We start from the raw sequence: 17,955 nt of genomic DNA, 5'->3' as shown, positions 1-17,955 counted from the left end.
GTGTCTAGGTTAGAGTTCAGAAAAATTACTTTGTTGTCAAAGAAGAGATTTTATCAATTGATGCATTTCTAAATTTCAAGATGATTTAATAAATAAAAATTTTCTGTAACAAGTTGATTGCAAGATAACAAAATATGTTAAAATTTTAATTTCTAAACAAATTTTTACAAGATGGCAAGCTATATTATCCAGCTTTGAGTTTGATATTGAATACATCAAAGGAGAAGAGAATTCTTTGCCAAATTTCTCAACTCAAGAATTTTAGAAACGTAATGGCAAGATAGCTTGATTGCAGGGCTAACAGACCATTGCTAAGCTATCCTAACTCCGTAAGTCCAAGGCCTACTACACCAAGAACTACACCATCATCGAGCCCAACGCCTTTTACTCTAAAGATATTTGTCCAAGCACTCACTCAAATAGCCTAAGCTCACCCATTCTACGACTTTTTGTTTTAGTAAATCTTATATACACTGACAAGTATATATATTATCACATTTGGATGCACGACATATATGTAAAATTTAGATATCAAACTTAAATTTGAATTATGTGTTATACATCTAATGGCGAAAGTGTATACACTGTCAATATATAGAAAATTAATCCTTTTTTTCTAATCAGAAACACCTCCACAAACACGTGATTAGACAAATATTTTTACCCCTATTCAAGCCAATACCTCTTCCTATTTACAAAATTATTTTCTTAAAGAAAGGAAGGCTTCTATTACCAAAACTAAACTAGATTATTTTTCAAAAAATTTTTGCAAAATTGATCCAAACCTACTTTCACAATGACTATTATTATACCACTGAATGCCTATTCAAGACCCGCAAATTCTATGAACAAGTTCTTTTACAGACAGAGTCCATTAAAAGAGTTGAATGGTCTCTGAAGGAATTAAGTGAAGAAAAAGTCAGCTACTACTAGATAAAATTTAAAAAATTACTCAAGATTACAAAATGGCTTGTTTTTGGGTACGGTACTTTTATCCAATTTAAGACTCCAAGGAAACCAGCTGTATAAACTTAATGGCCTAGCAAAATATATTCATCTTTAGGCCACATTTCCATACTCGATTTATCCAATTAATACCAACAATTACACATGATATTTGCCAATGGTTCTACAATTGGTAGGAGAATTTTGGAGAATTTGGGACTGAATCTGATTCTACACATTAAGGGTTCAAAGGATCTGGTGCTGTATCTGATTGATCCAAGACGGATCCTTGGACCAGATCTAAAACCACAAATTTGAGACCTCTCAAACCACTATTCCATACCTAAGACCTTCAATTCAATACTTACTTTCCAGTCAAAGTAAGCATCTGATCCCAAAGCATATCTTTTTCATGTCTTTGCATCCCACTAGTATCCATATGCAGAATCCCTTTACAGACTTCTTGAATCATGAAAACTGAAAGGGTCTTCTTGCTATACATATACCTTTTTATTCTCCTCATATCCACAGATTATCTGGATATTCAAAGATCACAGACATTCGCACTTTATTGCATTCCTTTCGAAAGATACTAAGATATATTCACACACTCATGTTAGTACAAACCTCTTCCTGATTTACCATTTCAGTGATGTATTTAAGTTCCTGAACGATGTGAGTCATGCTTGGTCTGTCCACCCTCTTTTCCTTTAAACAGGCAAGAGCAAGCTCAGAGAAGGCCCTAATACTAGACATCATTTCTACTGAAGGTTTCTCTACTAGCAACTTTTTGTCCACAACTTCCATGATGAGGCCACTATTAGCTTTCTGACTCACATAAATGGCTAAATTTACATCATCATCATCTCGTGAAAAATCAATTGCTTTCGCTGAAGTCAAAATTTCTAGGAGCACAACCCCAAAGCTATAAACATCACTTTTGTCAGTCAGCTGGTAGTTGCGGTAATACTCAGGATCTAAGTACCCTAATGTTCCTTGGGCACAAGTGGATATGTGACTCAATCCTGGGCAAGCCAATCTTGATAGCCCAAAGTCTGACACTTTAGAATTGAAGTCATCATCTAAGAGTATGTTTGTCGACTTGACATCTCTGTGGTAGATTGGAGTATATGCTGCTGAGTGCAGATAAGCCAATGCTTCAGCTGTTCCTAAAGCAATTTTTAATCTTGTTTTCCAGTCCAGAGAATGGGAGTATTTGCCATGCAGATGGTCATGGAGGGTTCCATTGGAAATGTACTCATAAATAATCAGTGGTTGTTCAGCTTCAACACAACACCCTAAAAGTTTTACTAAGTTCTTGTGATTGACTTGAGAAAGTATGCGTAGTTCATTGAGGACTTGCTCTGTGCTTTTTACGTTGCCCACCTTTGCTGATTTTATCGCAACAACAGTTCCATCTTGAAGCTCACCTTTATAAACTTCTCCAAATCCACCACTCCCCAAAATCCTGTTTTTAGAGAAACCATTTGTAGCTTTTATTACCTCTTTGAAACTGAACATCCTTGCAGATTTTCCATCATTCTCAAGCTTCAACATGTCTTCTCTTGCTTTAGCAAGCTTCGGCTGGCCAGAAAATCTGACTGACTTTCTCAAAGTAAACGTAGTTAGTGCCACAACAAAAGTTAAAAATGCAGAAATCCCAAGAGAAACTTTCAGAGCGAGACTAGAGTTTGAGGTCTTCTTGTTCGTCGTCAAGCAAGTTGCTGAGCCATGATTCCAATAATATCCTTTATTGCAAACACAACGAAGATTGCCAGATTTACCAGCTGTTGAACATGTCGAAGGCCCAGTGCAGTCAACTTGGGATTTGCAGAGGGGTTCAGCTGGGGGAGCCCATTGTAGTTCCAGTCCCTCCTCCCACTCACTTGCAGGTTTTTCAGCATCCAAGTGAAGGATGCTTCTAAATGCTTGGCAGCCCGAACTATGCAGCCTTATCTTGTATGCTGATGGCATGCCACCAGCAATAAAGGTGCAGCATGGTTTAGGACCACTTGCACACTTTGGTGCACGTTCTTCATCAACATGTCCAGAGCTCTCCAGGTACCTGTGGCAAAGACTAGATGGAGTGCAATTGAGAGGAGAGACCATGAGACGAGGTGAACAATTGAATAGGAATATAATATTAGAAGAAGTTAGGTTAAAAGGGAGTGTCTGGTTCAACCAGAATCCCTCACTCCTTGGCATGTCTTGAGTGATGCAAGTGCCAGGCACCCAGGGTGATGGTTGCAAAACCATGCGTTGCAAAGAAGGCATAACTCTGAGGACAAGGTAAGAGCTCCCGTTGAGGGAATCAAAATAGAGTTTCTGAGAGTTTGGGTCACAACGTACATGATAATCTGAATCACCACAGGTAGGATTGGTGCTTAATGGATATGGAATTTGTAGAGAGCCACAGCTTGGGCAGGTTTTCTGGGGTGAAGAATAATGAAAGAAGTGGAGAAATAGCAGAGAGACACACAAACTAGGTAGTTTCCACTGGGTAACGCTCAGGGTCATGTTGTAGGAGAATGGGAAGAGGTCAAAAACACAGCCATACAAAGAAGAAAGCAGGGGTTAGATAAAGGCTAAGCTAAAAGAATAATATGTGAAGTGAAAATGAAAAGTTGGTGGACGAATCCATGATAACAATAATGACAACTATGGTACGGGTGGGACACACACTGTGTGTGTATATTTAAAAAAAGTAAATAATAAAAAAATAAAAAATAAAAAATTAGTTAGAGAGATTTTTGGAAGGAATACAATGTTCATTAATAGATTAATTAATCAGCTAATTGACAAGTGTAATGATAGTTATGTAGTGATAATTATATAACAGTAGAAAATTTTTTAGATAAATAATAGTAAATGTTATAAGGATTTTTTTGAAAGAAAAAATGTTAACACTTTTTTATTAACATCAAACTCCTACATAAGTTTTATTATATAATAAGATATTACCGTCACGAGTTACTGGATTCTTAAACCAAAAAAAAATAAAAAATTGAGAATCATAAAAGGAAAAATTGTGTGTTTAGACAAGAGATTATTTGCTCAAATATATTTGCTTACGTCACCATTACAATTTTTAATACACTTTTTTATTTTTTCAATTATCTTTTTATCTCACATACATCACATCAAAAAAAATGCTACAGTAAAAATATCTCAAATAATTTACAATTCAAACACAATTGTACTTAATAAAGCTTGCCATATATGTTCTATAACTTCAGTTACATTCATATACATTACAAACAACCCAAAAGAGAAAACTTCATCTCAACTCAAAAGCATGAAAAAACCTCAAATTTGCTTTCATAAATGCCTTTAAGGAATCCAGTCCAACGCAAAAAAGTCAAGTCATGTTGACCTTTATATACACGTAAAGTTAAACTACATGTCAAGAAACCAGATGGTCCTGCAAAACAGAACAAATGCCATCACCTGTTTTACACTTTTACTAATTCCAATTCCCCCCCCCCCCAAAAAAATTACGTAGAAGGGCTTTTACTACCAAAATATTCTACATCGGCCTCTAAAATCTCTTCCTCTTCGTCATCATCATCGTCCCCGTACAAAGATCTGGCAACAAGCATCAGCTGATCTTCAAGATACCTCTGCAACAGCCTCTCTCCGTTTCCTCCATCTTCCCCCCGGATCTTCCCATCTCCAGCGCAACCCTCCTCAGCAGCCGGGCTGCTCTTCCTCCTCCTCCTCCAACACCCCCAGCGGCTGAGGTGGAAGAACAGCTCCAAAGCACAAAGAAACGGAAACGTGGCACAAATCAAAGGAAGAAGCAACGGGGAGAAAAGGGCTAGAATTAAATACTTAACAAAAGCACTAGCGTTATTACTAGAACCAAATAGCCAAGATGCTAAAAACATCTTGCAAGAAGAAAGTGGTGGGACGTCTTCGTATTCATCTGGGATTCGAATGGGTAGCAGATTCTCTTGATTGCTCTGTTTCTTGTGGTTCTGGCACTTAGGGTGGCCGTTGAGGTTGAAATAGGAACAGAATACCTTGCACAAGCCCCACATGATAGATGATGACTTGTGGAGCTGTGCTTAATTAGTACGGCATCATTGATAGTTAACGTGTCTCTGTTTCTTGTATTCCCTTTTTTGTTTTGGCGAACAGAGATGAAATGTGTTGAATTGAGTGACAGTGACGACTTTTTATTTACAGTGCGGAATGTTGGGATGAGTCAGGTTGAGGTGACAGCCATTCTGGTGTGTGACTGTGTGTTGTTGAGGCATGCGGAAGGCTGGAAGGAAGGGATTAGGATGGGAAGGGTGGTTGGTCGCTTAGACATGTTGCCAAATTTAAAGGTGATTTCATGATATGTACTTCACCAATTATACTTCAATTTTTCAAAAGATTTTAAAATTTGAGTAAGGATAATGACATACTTTTTGAATTATATACTAAATAAGAGTGATGTATAGCATAATAAATGTAGATATATGCATATTTTAGGTAATAAGGTGATAAAATTTTAATAAATGTAATGTCTCATACATAAAAATAAATTTAAAATTGGTACAAATGTAGCATTGTCTTTGAAAATTATAGCAAATTTATCCGTACTTTTAGTTCCATAACTTTCAAATATGTTCATACTATTCATATACGAACTTATATACTTAATTCTATCGAATACTTATTTTTATACCGAACCTTTTATCGTACTTTTGAGAAAAAATTCATATAATATACGTATGTATAATATTTTATATTATATTCATCCCATAGTTTACTAACTATGGTGCCAAATTGGGAATTAGAATTTTAAATTTTAAATCAGATTTCATGATATCACATTATACCCTAATTTGGATTTTTTTTTTTATTATCAACAGAGGAGGGGTATTTTCTGTACTAGGTTATAAGGCATCTAGACTTCTGTGGCTCCTCTTAGTATCTTCATCAAATTTAGGAGAGAATTTTATAAGTTAACTAGTTCTAGATAACTGATTGCTAGTCACTACTGTTGAGATTTTGTGTTTAGGATAGAGTATCAGAGATACATACTTCTGTACTTACTAACGATAAACTATTACTCATTTCAAAATTTTACTCAAATTCCAAGGATTTCTGCTTCAAAATGAATTTAAGCAAATATTCCACACACAAAAGCTTTCCAAGGCCTTTTTGTGTACCCCTCTTTCGGAGGCAGTTTTCCAAGGCCATATAATTTATGTCCAAAAGTGAAGATAAAAGACACAAAACATGGACATAAATAGCTCAGGTTAGACACCGGCTAAAATACTTGAATTTTGAGGTTGAGCTCAAAATTCTAAAACTCAACCTCTGTAATTTGGGCATTGGACATTTGAAAATCGGATCCATTTAAGTGTGAGCCGAATTCTAGAGGTTGAGCTGATTGTATTTTGAAACTTAATCTTGAGACAGCTTAGATGAACTCCATCAAGTCTATACCTATATCGGGTTCAACAGAGGTTAATGTAATAATTATAAACAAGAGATACAAAAAACATTTCATAACAATAAATATTAAAAAATAAAAGATATACATTCAAAAACCCAATTATGTTTGACAGTTTTCTAACGACTCCGATGTAAGCGACAACTCAAAGTCAAACTCATTAAATTATTCGAGCTACTTGTAAGAGGTTTGACCAAGCAAACTCTTACCAGGATTAAAGCTCAATTAGTTTCCACTCCACTTAGGTTCTCCACAGGTATGTTTTCTCAAAATAGTACAGATATGACAAATTCAAATATCAACTATTGACCTTATCAAAAAAATTAAGGACTTGTTTGGATTGCTGCTTGTCGCAGAAAAATTGAAATGCTAGTTTTCGCAAAAAAAAAAAAAAAAAGTTACCCCGATGCATTTTTTAATTTTTTTTTTTGTTAAGTCAAATCAAATTATTTGGACTGCATCCTTGATAGGCCAAAATTAATATTTCAAGTTGGATTTGAATGCTAAAACCATAGTTATTAAACCCGGCCCGGTCCGGCGATCGAACCGGTCAAACCGGTGGACCGGTCATTAGACCGGACCGGGTTTGGAATCAGATCGTTTGTGCAAAGAGACCGTTGACTTAGTCAACGACCCGGCGGTCGAACCGGATTAAACCGGAAACCCGGCCGGTTTTGTCACTAACCGGATTTTGTGGAAAAATTATATTGCTATTGTTGGAACTCAAACTTCGGACCTCTGCCCCAACACTACCACCTGCTTACCACCAAACTACTTCCAAATATGTTAATATAGTAGCTTTATTATGATATATAAATGATTTTTCAATTCTATCTTTTTTTCTCTAAAACAAATTTATTTGGAATCTTTTAATAAAAATTTATTACCCTCCAAACTTTATAAGTTATAAAATGGATTCCAAAAATAACATATTACATGATTCATTTAAAGACAAATATTATTTTTAATAATTTTTTACACTTAAAATTCATAAATAAGCTAGATAATTACACTAAATATAGATAAAATTTTACACTTGAAGTTTGGTATATTAATAAATAACTTTATATTTGATTGATTCTTATATGAATTAATTATTTTATAACAAATTAAATTAAATGAGCTTTTGTTATGGCATTATTTATTACAATTTATATCATATATCTTATATAAATAATTATGAAATATAATATTTAAATATATGTAGTTACCCACCGGTTCAATCAGTAACACGTTGACCCACCTCCTTCGCCGGATTCCTTCCCGGGTTGAGTTTAATAACTATGGCTAAAACTCAATTTATGTAACGATCCATAATAAGGCAAATTTTACCTCACTTAAAAAATACTACTAATAATAACTACGTCCTAATGCTCTCACACATGGGTCACATGGTCCCGCTTTAGAGTCAAAAGGACGAGAGCCGCCGCACTTCAAGCTAAGTGTGCTGAGCTGACCGGCTGAGCCAGAGCCCCACATGACTGAACTCTATCGCCTATGTCAACCGGAACAGGTATTGCCGATGCCGACGCCGGGATTCCGCTGCTCAACGACGTCGTTGATGGCTCAGTCGACTATAAGGGTCCTCCAGTCTACCGATCCCAATCCGGTGGATGGAAACCCGCTTCATTTATCATATGTAAGTTTCAACTCCCAAATCCCAATTCTCTTACTACTAGCAAATTTGATGTTAATTTCATCAATTTAATACAGGCGTTGAGATGTCTGGGAGATTTACGTATTACTGGATAAATTCGGATTTAATAAATTACCTGACCGGACACTTGGGCCAGTCCACTGCCACCGCCGCCGAGAATGTCAACGCCTGGTTTGGAATGGGGTCGCTTTTGCCCCTTTTGGGTGCCTTTCTTGCTGACTCGTTTCCGGGCTGATATCGTACTTTCATTCTTGCTTCATTGCTCTACATTTTGGTTAGTAAATAGCATACCCACCACCCCCTTTCCTTCCTAGATTTGACTATGTTTTACTGTGATTTATGTTGTTGTTATTATCTAATTTTTGAGAGCATAGTTTAATTGGCCTGGGCAGATCACCCTTCGTTCTCGAATTTTTTTGGTTTTATAGACGTTATGTCAAATGTTGTCACATTTTACTGGAATGAACTTTGGTCTGGAACCCAGAAAGTTTTGATAGATAAGATAGCTCCCTTGACTTTCTTTGAGGTATTTTGTCTAATTTGCAATGGCTGTTTGATTTGTTTTTGTGTTTTTATCATTCTTTCTTGTGTATATGATAGTAAATGATTATTATTTTGGACTGATAACAGGGACTTAGTTTCTTGTCCCTTTTGGCTGTGCTCCATTCTGACTGTAACAGTCCTGCTAGTGTCATTAAATGTTTTCCTCCCTTGACTTTCTTTTCCTCTGCGGTTGCCAATCTATCTTATTTTAACTAACTTGAGTTGGTGTACTACATGTTTGCAATTTCACAGAAGCATTTCTTGTTCTACGGGTTCATTGATTTTCGCAATCTTTCAGTTGTTTGGGCTTCACAATAGAGAGGGCAAAGATGACCTCTCCACTCTGTTACAGTTATAGGTTAGAGATTAATATTGTTTTCCTGTAATTCAAATCCATTGTCTTGAAATCTGCTTTTAAGACATCATTGAATCAGGCAAACAGATGGGCCAAACGTGGGCCAATGCAGGGGCATTGTTTGAATTTCCTTCCTTTTTCTTGGTTTTGTTGGTCCGTGATTCGTCATTGAACCCTGTTTTGTCTTTTTGCAACTCAATCTTACCATTTTTATCGACTCATGCACCTGTGGAAATCAATTTTGGCATTGCTAATTGTGATAATTGAACAAACATGGCTTTACATATCTGCTTCAAAGTCCTGTTTGAAATGCCCCTCACCTGCTTAATCAAATCATCTGTACACATTTGTCTTTAGAACTTTCCAATGACTGTATAAACAAAGATTATCTTTTGGCTGTGAAGACGTAAAAGAGGGCTTGCAGGAGCTTTTTCTTTACCCTCGTCTTTGTTGACTACGTTAGGACGCCATTGCTGACTGAGCTATTAAAAGGCTGGCAGGATTAGAAATATTGCAAGAAAAGCAATCATTTATTATAATATTAGAAACAGCTTGACCGTTAAATGCATTATTATTAGTCTATCACTGCTCCTATAAAGAAGAAAAACTAAGCCTGGCACCCCATTCCCCTAGAAGATCAAATGGATAAAGAAGTGAAGCTTCATGGCTTTTGGTCAAGCCCCTTTGTTTATTGGGTGGTATGGGCGCTGAAATTGAAGGGCATCGAGTATGATTACATAGAAGAAGACCTGCCTAACAAGAGTGAATTGCTGTTACGTTACAATCCAGTTTACAAGAAAGTTCCCGTGCTGGTTCATGCTGGAAAACCCATTTCTGAGTCCCCTGTAATCCTTGAATATATTGAGGAGGTGTGGCCGCATAACCCACTGCTGCCAAAAGATCCCTATGAGAGATCTGTAGCTCGGTTTTGGATAAATTTTGCAACAGACAAGGTAATCTCATCCTCGCAAAACTCCTAGATAGCCTTTTATCTTCTGGCTTTTCAAGCAAGCAGGTTTTCATAGGATTACATTGTAGAAAACATTGAATTGGATATTTTTGGGGTAAGCTCTTATTTCAAAAAAAAAGCATCATGTTAATCTTTACTTAAAATAATACTATTAGTTTAACTAACTTCTGATGATTAGAAAAAAATTATCATGGTTTAGGTACGTAGTGCTCTGGTATCCTTCTTCTGGGCAAGAGAAGATGACAAGAAAGAGGCAGCAGAACAAATGTTTGACTATCTGAAAATTAGCGAAGAGCAAGCTCTCGGCGACAAGAAGTTTTTTGGTGGCAACTCGATCAATATGGTGGACTTGATATTTGCCTTGTTTACCTGTTGGATTCAAACCATGCAACAGGTGGTGGGGATCAAGGTTTTGGAACCGAGTCGTTTACCACGCTTGCATGCATGGGTCAACAATTTCAAGGAAGAGCCCATCATCAAAGAAAATCTTCCTGACACTGAGAGAATGTTGGAGCATTATACGAGGATAAGGTCAAATCCTAATTAGTATCACAGGATGGTATCCTTACTAGCTGGTTGGGATATTGAACTTCTTCCAACATTACTAAATTTACCGATATGTCTATTGAAATTTCACTTAGAAAAATTACTCTATGTGGTTCTCAGAGTTGCTTTGTAAGAATAAAGTGTTTTGCACGTCTTCAGGTTGCAGAATTTAGAAGTCTTGGATTCAAATCTCCCTTCTTGTTCTCTACTTTTTAATCTTACCCTGCAAGAAAAAAAAATTACTCGAATTTATGTTTAAATTTTTATTTTAGGTGATTTTAGGGAACTAAAAAATATTTTTCTTCATTCTAAAGAGATGACAGTGGTTAGATTTTTACAAATTGGCACTAGATAATTTAGAAACACATATAAATTAAATCCATGTTAAATGGATTTTGCTAATATGTTAGCAAATACCTTTTTAATTATGCATGACAATCTTCACCGATCTTACTCATTCAATGGCATATTTTGTTCTCCATTTACTTTTATTTTCCAAATCAGAATTATGAGCGCAAATTACCATATAATAGATAAATGCAACAAGTAACGTAACATATTAAACAATAGATCCTATTGACCACAAACTCAAATTACTCACTGTCATTTGTTACAAATTAAGCATAACAATGTGGAAACAGTTTCAATAAGCTTCTCTTCTAATTAATAATCTCTTTTCAATATTTGTTAACTTGGATTTCTTTCAAGGCATATCTACCACTAATTATCTTCTGCAAATTTACAAAATTTTACATTCCCTTTCGGCTGATAACTAATTGCACCTTTTCTTAATCATCCTCTAATGCGTTCACTAACTACATGATAAATCAACTTAATTTCCTCTCAATTGCTTTAGAAATTCATCCCAATAGTTTTTACCAAAAGAAAAAAGAAAAAACTTCATCCCAACAACGCTCGGGCCAATTAAGTTGACATGCACTCCTACTGAACTTGACCAGTGAGTTCGGCACAGTTACTCCACTCCACGCATGGCAATCTCTACAGCCCCGCAGGCCAACCTTTCCGACGCCATCGACACTCCGACGTTACTATTGTCGTCGTCGAAGGAAATGTTGACTACAAAGGCCGCCCTGCCAACCGGTCCAAATCCGGCCGCTGGAAATCCGCAGCTTTCATCATAGGTGAAGTGACCATCATAAAGTATTAACATCCTCACCGTACTATGATAAAATGAAATACTGCAGGTTAATTATTTGTTTTAATGCAGGTATGGCGATGGCAGAGAGGTTTGCTCATCACGGAATAAGTTCGAATTTGATCAGTTACTTGACCGGGCCACTCGGCCAGTCCGCTGCTACAGCAGCGGAGAACGTGAATGCTTGGTCCGGTACAGCGTTGCTTTTGCCGCTCTTGGGTGCATTCGTCGCCGAGTCGTTTCTGGGTCGATATTGGACCGTCATAATCTCTTCATTGCTGTATATCATGGTTAGTTGAACTTGAACTTTCTACTGCTGTTTAACAGTAACTCCGTAGTTGTGCTTTGTGCTCTATCTTTGCAAGGCGCCTTCTTTACTTTTCTTTTATTTGGGATGCGATTTTTTAACTTTTAATGTGCTTGAAAAGATGCTCGAATTTACTATGCTGTATGTTTTGTCAATTGATATGTTATCACAGCTTCACAGCACCTGTCATATTGTGCCACAGCAAAGTTTTTCCAATTATAATCGTGGAGCTATAAACATTTCACGGTGGACAATTGTTCTCCGCAAATATTTAAAATCCTCTTTTGTAGTTTAAAATTATTACTAATTGTATCTTACTTTAATTATAGTTTAATAGTTTGTGCCCCTCAAACGACAAAACTTACGTATTGCATCCCCTCAAATAAAATAATTAGGGGTACTTGCTAAACTTTAAATTTATCAAAATCCATGTTATGGGATTTGCACTAGCCAATTTCTTGCTGCAAACTACGACCTACAGATTTAGCAGCAAAAGTGATGAGAAAAACCCATTCGTGGGAATTGGTTCTGGGGTTGTTAAAGCTGCTAGGAACTGGCGAAGTTGAGTTCCGAGTGAAGAGCAAATTTGGGAAACACTGTCTCATCAAGGTTCTCAACAATTCAAGTAAGCAGGCTAAAATGTCTGGTTATTACCTACCATATATGCAGTTGCAATGAGTACTTTTCACCTGATTATGTTATAGTTAATTTTCTCGATAAAGTTGTTTGATCTCATACAACAAGAACTCAGAAGGAGAACATCTGGAAGTTGAAACATAGAGGAAGACCCTCTAGCAATATGTCTATTTTGAGTTGTAGTCATACTTGACTTTTTTCTTGTTTCAAATTGACCTTTCTGCTGAAGCGTGGTGATTTTGTCTTGTTGAGAGAGAGAGAGAGAGAGAAATTTTCCTTAAATGTTCACTAAGGGAAGTAGTAATTTTCCTTAAATATCCTAGTGTTGAGATGCTCTTTGTCTGCAAAGTACTAAAATTTTCATTTGCACCGTCACTGAATCTGAGTTCTGGTATAGGTTTCTTAACAAAGCACTGCTTGCACACCTGATTGTTCCAAGGATGAGGGGGAAGTTTGCATGACAAGTGAGCTTGAAGATGCAAAAGCAATTTTCAGACTGATTCTGATATGGTTTACATGTTTGTCTTATGCTGTAATATTTGTTCAAGCATTCACCTCACCAAGAAAGGATTCAGATCACTTGGCTCAGGTTTTGAAGCACCGTCTGCTGCACTACAATCTTTCATCAACGTTTCAGTTGTCATCTTCATTCCTATCTATGACCGGGTTTTGGTCCTTGTTGCCAGAGTTATTACTGCGAAACCTTCGGGTATAGAAGCGCTTCAAGTCAAAGAATTGGGCTTGGCCTATTATTATCTGTGGTTTACATGGTGATTGCTGCTTTAGTTGAGAGGTAACGTCTTGAAACTGCTCTTGAATATGGGCTGGTTCATTTGCCAGATGCTACAGTTCCAATGAGCGTATTCTGGTTGACTCCTCAATATATGTTGTTTGGGATTGTAGAAGTATTTACAATGGTTGGTTTACGAGAGTTTTTCTATGATCAGGTTCCTGGTGACTTGAGAAGTATAGGTATGTCTCTATACCTCAGTATCTTTGGAGTAGGGAGTTTCCTAAGTAGTTTTCTAATCTGTGTCATTCAGAAAGCCACAAGTGGAGGGGATCAAGGCGGTTGGTTTGCAGACTTCTTGAATCGGGCACATTTGGATTACTCTTATTGGTTTCTTGCTGCACTTTGCATGTTAGCATTCACTGCCTGCATGTATTTTGCTCAATCCTTTGTCTATAGTTGAGGAACTCTCGCTGGCGTTTTCTAAAAGGGATACAAATTAGGAACACTGCAGGAAAAATTGGGAGTCAATCTCTCCAGCAGGATCAATGGTAAGTTACTTGTAGACAAAAAATCTGAGAGGTTGAATTGCTACAGTCAAAATTAAGTTGTCATCCCAAATGCAGTGCAGCTCGCCTCTGAGGTTGTTAAAATAGTTTTGGTTTGGAATTGAAATTCTTCTCTGTGAAACTTCAAGTGCAACTGAAGGAAAGGTCTGGCTGGTTGTTTTGTTGTACCACATCACTCTGCGGTTGCCAATCTATATAATTTTAACTGACTTGAGTTGGTGTACTACATGTTTGCAATTTCACGGAAGCATTTCTTGTTCTAAGGGTTCATTGATTTTCGCAATCTTTTATCAGTTGTTTGGGCTTCACAATGGAGAGGGCAAAGATGAGCTACTAATTGCCCTTTGATTGCAGGATGGAGTTAGACTTTTGAGGGGTAGTTGAAACTGTGCTGAAGTTTTTAATGCTCAATAACCAGCGAGTCTGATAGCGGTTAAAGTTGGGATCCTCGGTTACATTTTTTTTAGTACCAACCCAATGTCACCACTAAAATTGCGCCAAATGTCTTGTTGTCATTAGCACTTTAATTTTTTATTAACTCAAATTGGTTCAAAGTTAACACAAATTTTCTTATTCTCTAAAACTCTGAACCAAAAGGCACCCGGCCGGTCTAACTCGAGCATCAATAATTTTGTACAGCTACTGCTTTGGGGAAAAAGAATAAGAAAACCCTCTGTTTCGCAGCATCTCGGCCGAGAGACAGGTTTGAAACAGGAAAACAGCATTGCCCATAACATTCCCTAAGAACCAACTGTGAACATCCCAGTACACTTCCACCGGCAGTCCATCCACCAAAATAGTCTGGTTCCCCCTGAACTTCCACCGCAGCCGCTTCACCTGCAACACCGCTCTGCTATCCACGCTGATGGCCAGAGATGGATCGTTAATCCCCCCAGTATCGCACTCAATTTCGATGTCATGTATCGGCCCGTGGTCACAGAATTGAGCCTTTGTAGTGTATACTCGCTTCCCAAAGATGTGCTCTCTTTTGGCAATAAACACCGTATTAGATGCAACAGGGCTAGGACCTATTTTCTTATACACTTCCTTTTGCAAATCCCCGAGGAGCAGGACAAGTTCTTGGTTAAATGCAACAGCTAAATAGAACCCCTCTAGCGGTTCCGGGCCAAAACCAAATTTTGCGGATGAAAAATCCCAATATATGTCAATTGCAGTGGAATTGGCCTCTGAACTTCTGAACCCTTTTCTTGGAGTAAATAACCAAGGCTTAATATCAACCTTGCAGACGCATTCATTGGTTGAACTCCGAATCCCAATGCTAACTCCTTGCCGCATCAAATTCTTGGACCAAAGAAATCCGAAACCAACTGATGCGGCGGATCCACGACACAAAGCTCTTGGGCTAATGGTTTACTGGAGCACCATCGATCAAGCCACAAATGAAGGCAATCATCGGAAACAGAGGGTTTTCTTATTCTTTTTCCCCAAAGCAGCAGATTCCCCAAAGGGTGCCTTTTGGTTCAGAGTTTTAGAGAATAAGAAAATTTGTGTTAATTTTGAACCAATTTGAATTAATAAAAAATTAAAGTGCTAATGATAACAAGACACTTGCCACAATTCTAGTGGTGACATTGGATTGGCACTAAAAAAATGTAATCGAGGATCCAAGTGGATTAAAGTGCCCCAAAACACGAAAATACCAACAGCAGAACTAAACACCCTGTCCCACGATGCAGGGGCATTGTTTGAATTTCCTTCCCTTTTCTTGGTTTTGTTGGTCTGTGATTCGTCATTGAACCTTGTTTTGTCTTTTTGCAACTCAATCTTACCATCTTTATTGACTCATTCACCTGTGGAAATCAATTTTGGCATTGCTAATTGTGATAATTGAACAAACATGGCCTTACATGTCTGCTTCAAAATACTGTTTGAATTGCCCCTCTAAGGAATCAAATCATCTTTACACATTGGTCTTTGGAACCTTCCAATGACTGTATAAACAAGATTATCTTTTGGCTTTTTCTTTACCCTCATCTTTGTTGACTATGTTAGGCCGCCATTGCTGACTAAACTAGAAATATTGCAAGAAAAGCAAGCATTTATTATAATATTAAAAATAACTTGACATTTAAATGCATTATTATTAGTCTATCACTGCTCCTATAAAGAAAAATTAAGCCTGGCACCCCATTCCCCTAGAAGATCAAATGGACAACGAAGTGAAGCTTCATGGCTTTTGGCCAAGCCCCTTTGTTTATGGGGTGATATGGGCACTGAAATTGAAGGGCATCGAGTATGATTACATAGAAGAAGACCTGGCTAACAAGAGTGAGTTGCTGTTACTTTACAATCCAGTTTACAAGAAAGTTCCCGTTCTGGTTCATGCTGGAAAACCTATTTCTGAGTCCCTTGTAATCCTTGAATATATTGAAGAGGTGTGGCCCCATACCCCACTGCTGCCAAAAGATCCCTATCAGAGATCTGTAGCTCGGTTTTGGATAAATTTTGCAACAGACAAGGTAATCTCATCTTCGCAAAACTCCTTGATAGCCTTTTATCTTCTTGTTTTCAAGCTTGTTTTCAAGCAAGCAGATTTTAATAGGATTACATTGTAGAAAACATTGAATTGGTTATCTTTGGGGTAAGCTCTTATTTCAAAAAAAAAAAAAAAAGGATCATGTTAATCTTTTACTTAAAATAATATTAGCTTAACTAACTTCTGATGATTTGAAAAAATTATCATGATTTAGGGACGTAGTGCTGTTAGATCCCTCTTCTGGGGAGGAGAAGATGGCAAGAAAGAGGCTGCAGAACAAATGTTTGACTTTCTGAAAATTATTGAAGAGCAAGCTCTTGGGGACAAGAAGTTTTTTGGTGGCAACTCGATCAATATGGTGGACTTGATATTTGCCTGGTTTGCCTGCTGGATTCAACCCATGGAACAGTTGGTGGGGATCAAGGTTTTGGAACCAAGTCGTTTACCACGCTTGCACGCATGGGTCAAGAATTTCAAGGAAGAGCCCATCATCAAAGAAAATCTTCCTGACCCTGAGAAATTGTTGGAGTATTATGCGAGGCTGAGGTCAAATCTTGTGTCAAAGCCTAATTAGTATCACAGGATGGTATGCTTATTAGCTGGTGGGGATATTGAACTTCTTCCAATATTACTAAATTTACCAATATGTCTATTGAAATTTACCAATATGTCTAATGATCTTGAAGATTTGCCAGATATGTAGTCAGTTAAGTTCACCTTGACTAGGTAACAAGAAATTCTCCCCCACCCACACACACACACGCACACCCCCCCCCCCCCCCCCAAAAAAAAAAAAAACAAACAAAAGAAGGGGAAAAAAAACGAAAGAAAGAAAAGAATAATTAGACAACACAAACAAACAATTGAAAAAGAACATGTCGTTCCCACTTCCAATTTTAACTTTTGTTGGTTCACCACAAATCTATTCACAATGTATGCAAATAAAGCACTCAATATAGCAAGCCATCTGCCTTCCTTAAAAAACAGCCAACTTTAATGATCTCAAAACTTGTCCCCTTGACACATATTGACTAAATCATCTCAGTTTCTTTCCCACTTGCATAAGGTTCATCTTCTTGATTCCTTGTTCTTTCTTTTAGCATTTTATCCCTCAGCATTTCCAAATCTATCTCTTCCAGAGTCAATCTCTCTTTTGAAAAGCAATTTGCACTAGTAATTATTCTTGGACCATTATCACTGTTGTATTTTAATAAAACTGTCTAATTGACAAATATAAAAATTACTCTGTGCGTTACTTTGTAAGAATTAAGTGTTTTGCACATTTCAAGGTCACAGAATTTAGAAGTTCTAAATTCAAATTCTTCTTTTTGTTCTCAACTTTTTAAATCCTACCCTGCAAGAAAAAAAAATTACTCGAATTTATGTTTAAAATTTTATTTTAGGTGTTTTCAAGGAACTAAAAAATATTTTCTTCATTCGAAAGAGATGACAGTGGTTAGATTTTTACAAATTGGCGCTGGATGAGTTAGAAATACATCTAAATTAAATCCATGTTAAATGGCTTTTGCTAATATATTACCAGATATCTTCCTAATTATGCATGACAATCTTTACAGTTCTTACTCATTCAATGG

The 17,955-nt window shown here is 37.0% G+C and overlaps 5 protein-coding genes and 1 pseudogene across 6 annotated transcripts; 3 read left to right on the top strand and 3 right to left on the bottom strand.

Annotated features, from left to right (window-relative positions):
• Positions 1 to 1,026: 1,026 nt before the first annotated feature.
• Positions 1,027 to 3,467, bottom strand: LOC113712150 (wall-associated receptor kinase-like 20). Its single transcript, XM_027235443.2, has one exon. The coding sequence runs from the start codon at positions 3,460 to 3,462 to the stop codon at positions 1,549 to 1,551; it is 1,914 nt and encodes a 637-aa protein (XP_027091244.1). The 5' UTR covers positions 3,463 to 3,467; the 3' UTR covers positions 1,027 to 1,548.
• A 774-nt stretch (positions 3,468 to 4,241) lies between these two features.
• On the bottom strand, positions 4,242 to 5,253 carry LOC140014988 (uncharacterized). Its single transcript, XM_072066741.1, has one exon. The coding sequence runs from the start codon at positions 4,983 to 4,985 to the stop codon at positions 4,440 to 4,442; it is 546 nt and encodes a 181-aa protein (XP_071922842.1). The 5' UTR covers positions 4,986 to 5,253; the 3' UTR covers positions 4,242 to 4,439.
• Positions 5,254 to 7,768: 2,515 nt separating this feature from the next.
• LOC113712159 (glutathione transferase GST 23) lies at positions 7,769 to 10,656 on the top strand. Of its 2 annotated transcripts, XM_072067413.1 has the most exons (5): positions 7,769 to 8,033; positions 8,108 to 8,325; positions 8,847 to 8,952; positions 9,583 to 9,902; positions 10,119 to 10,656. In XM_072067413.1, the coding sequence occupies exons 4-5, from the start codon at positions 9,591 to 9,593 to the stop codon at positions 10,464 to 10,466; spliced, it is 660 nt and encodes a 219-aa protein (XP_071923514.1). In that variant the 5' UTR covers positions 7,769 to 8,033; positions 8,108 to 8,325; positions 8,847 to 8,952; positions 9,583 to 9,590; the 3' UTR covers positions 10,467 to 10,656. The 2 variants fall into 2 exon arrangements, with proteins under 2 accessions (XP_071923514.1, XP_027091253.1); XM_027235452.2 differs by lacking the exon at positions 8,847 to 8,952.
• A 1,638-nt stretch (positions 10,657 to 12,294) lies between these two features.
• LOC113712154 (protein NRT1/ PTR FAMILY 5.10-like) lies at positions 12,295 to 15,268 on the top strand (annotated as a pseudogene).
• LOC113712160 (uncharacterized) lies at positions 14,372 to 15,234 on the bottom strand (the record flags this gene model as incomplete). Its single annotated transcript, XM_027235453.2, has 1 exon — positions 14,372 to 15,234. A coding segment is annotated over one exon (732 nt), but the record flags the coding sequence as incomplete, so codon positions are not given.
• A 715-nt stretch (positions 15,269 to 15,983) lies between the features above and the next one.
• Positions 15,984 to 17,054, top strand: LOC113712158 (glutathione transferase GST 23-like). The gene is made up of 2 exons (XM_027235449.2): positions 15,984 to 16,343; positions 16,575 to 17,054. The coding sequence occupies exons 1-2, from the start codon at positions 16,032 to 16,034 to the stop codon at positions 16,932 to 16,934; spliced, it is 672 nt and encodes a 223-aa protein (XP_027091250.1). The 5' UTR covers positions 15,984 to 16,031; the 3' UTR covers positions 16,935 to 17,054.
• The last annotated feature ends 901 nt before the right edge of the window (positions 17,055 to 17,955 follow it).

The sequence above is a fragment of the Coffea arabica genome, chromosome 10e (assembly GCF_036785885.1).
Source record: "Coffea arabica cultivar ET-39 chromosome 10e, Coffea Arabica ET-39 HiFi, whole genome shotgun sequence".
Lineage (NCBI taxonomy): Eukaryota > Viridiplantae > Streptophyta > Magnoliopsida > Gentianales > Rubiaceae > Coffea > Coffea arabica.
Note: the sequence above shows the minus strand (reverse complement) of the source record. Positions and strands in the feature narration are given on the sequence as shown.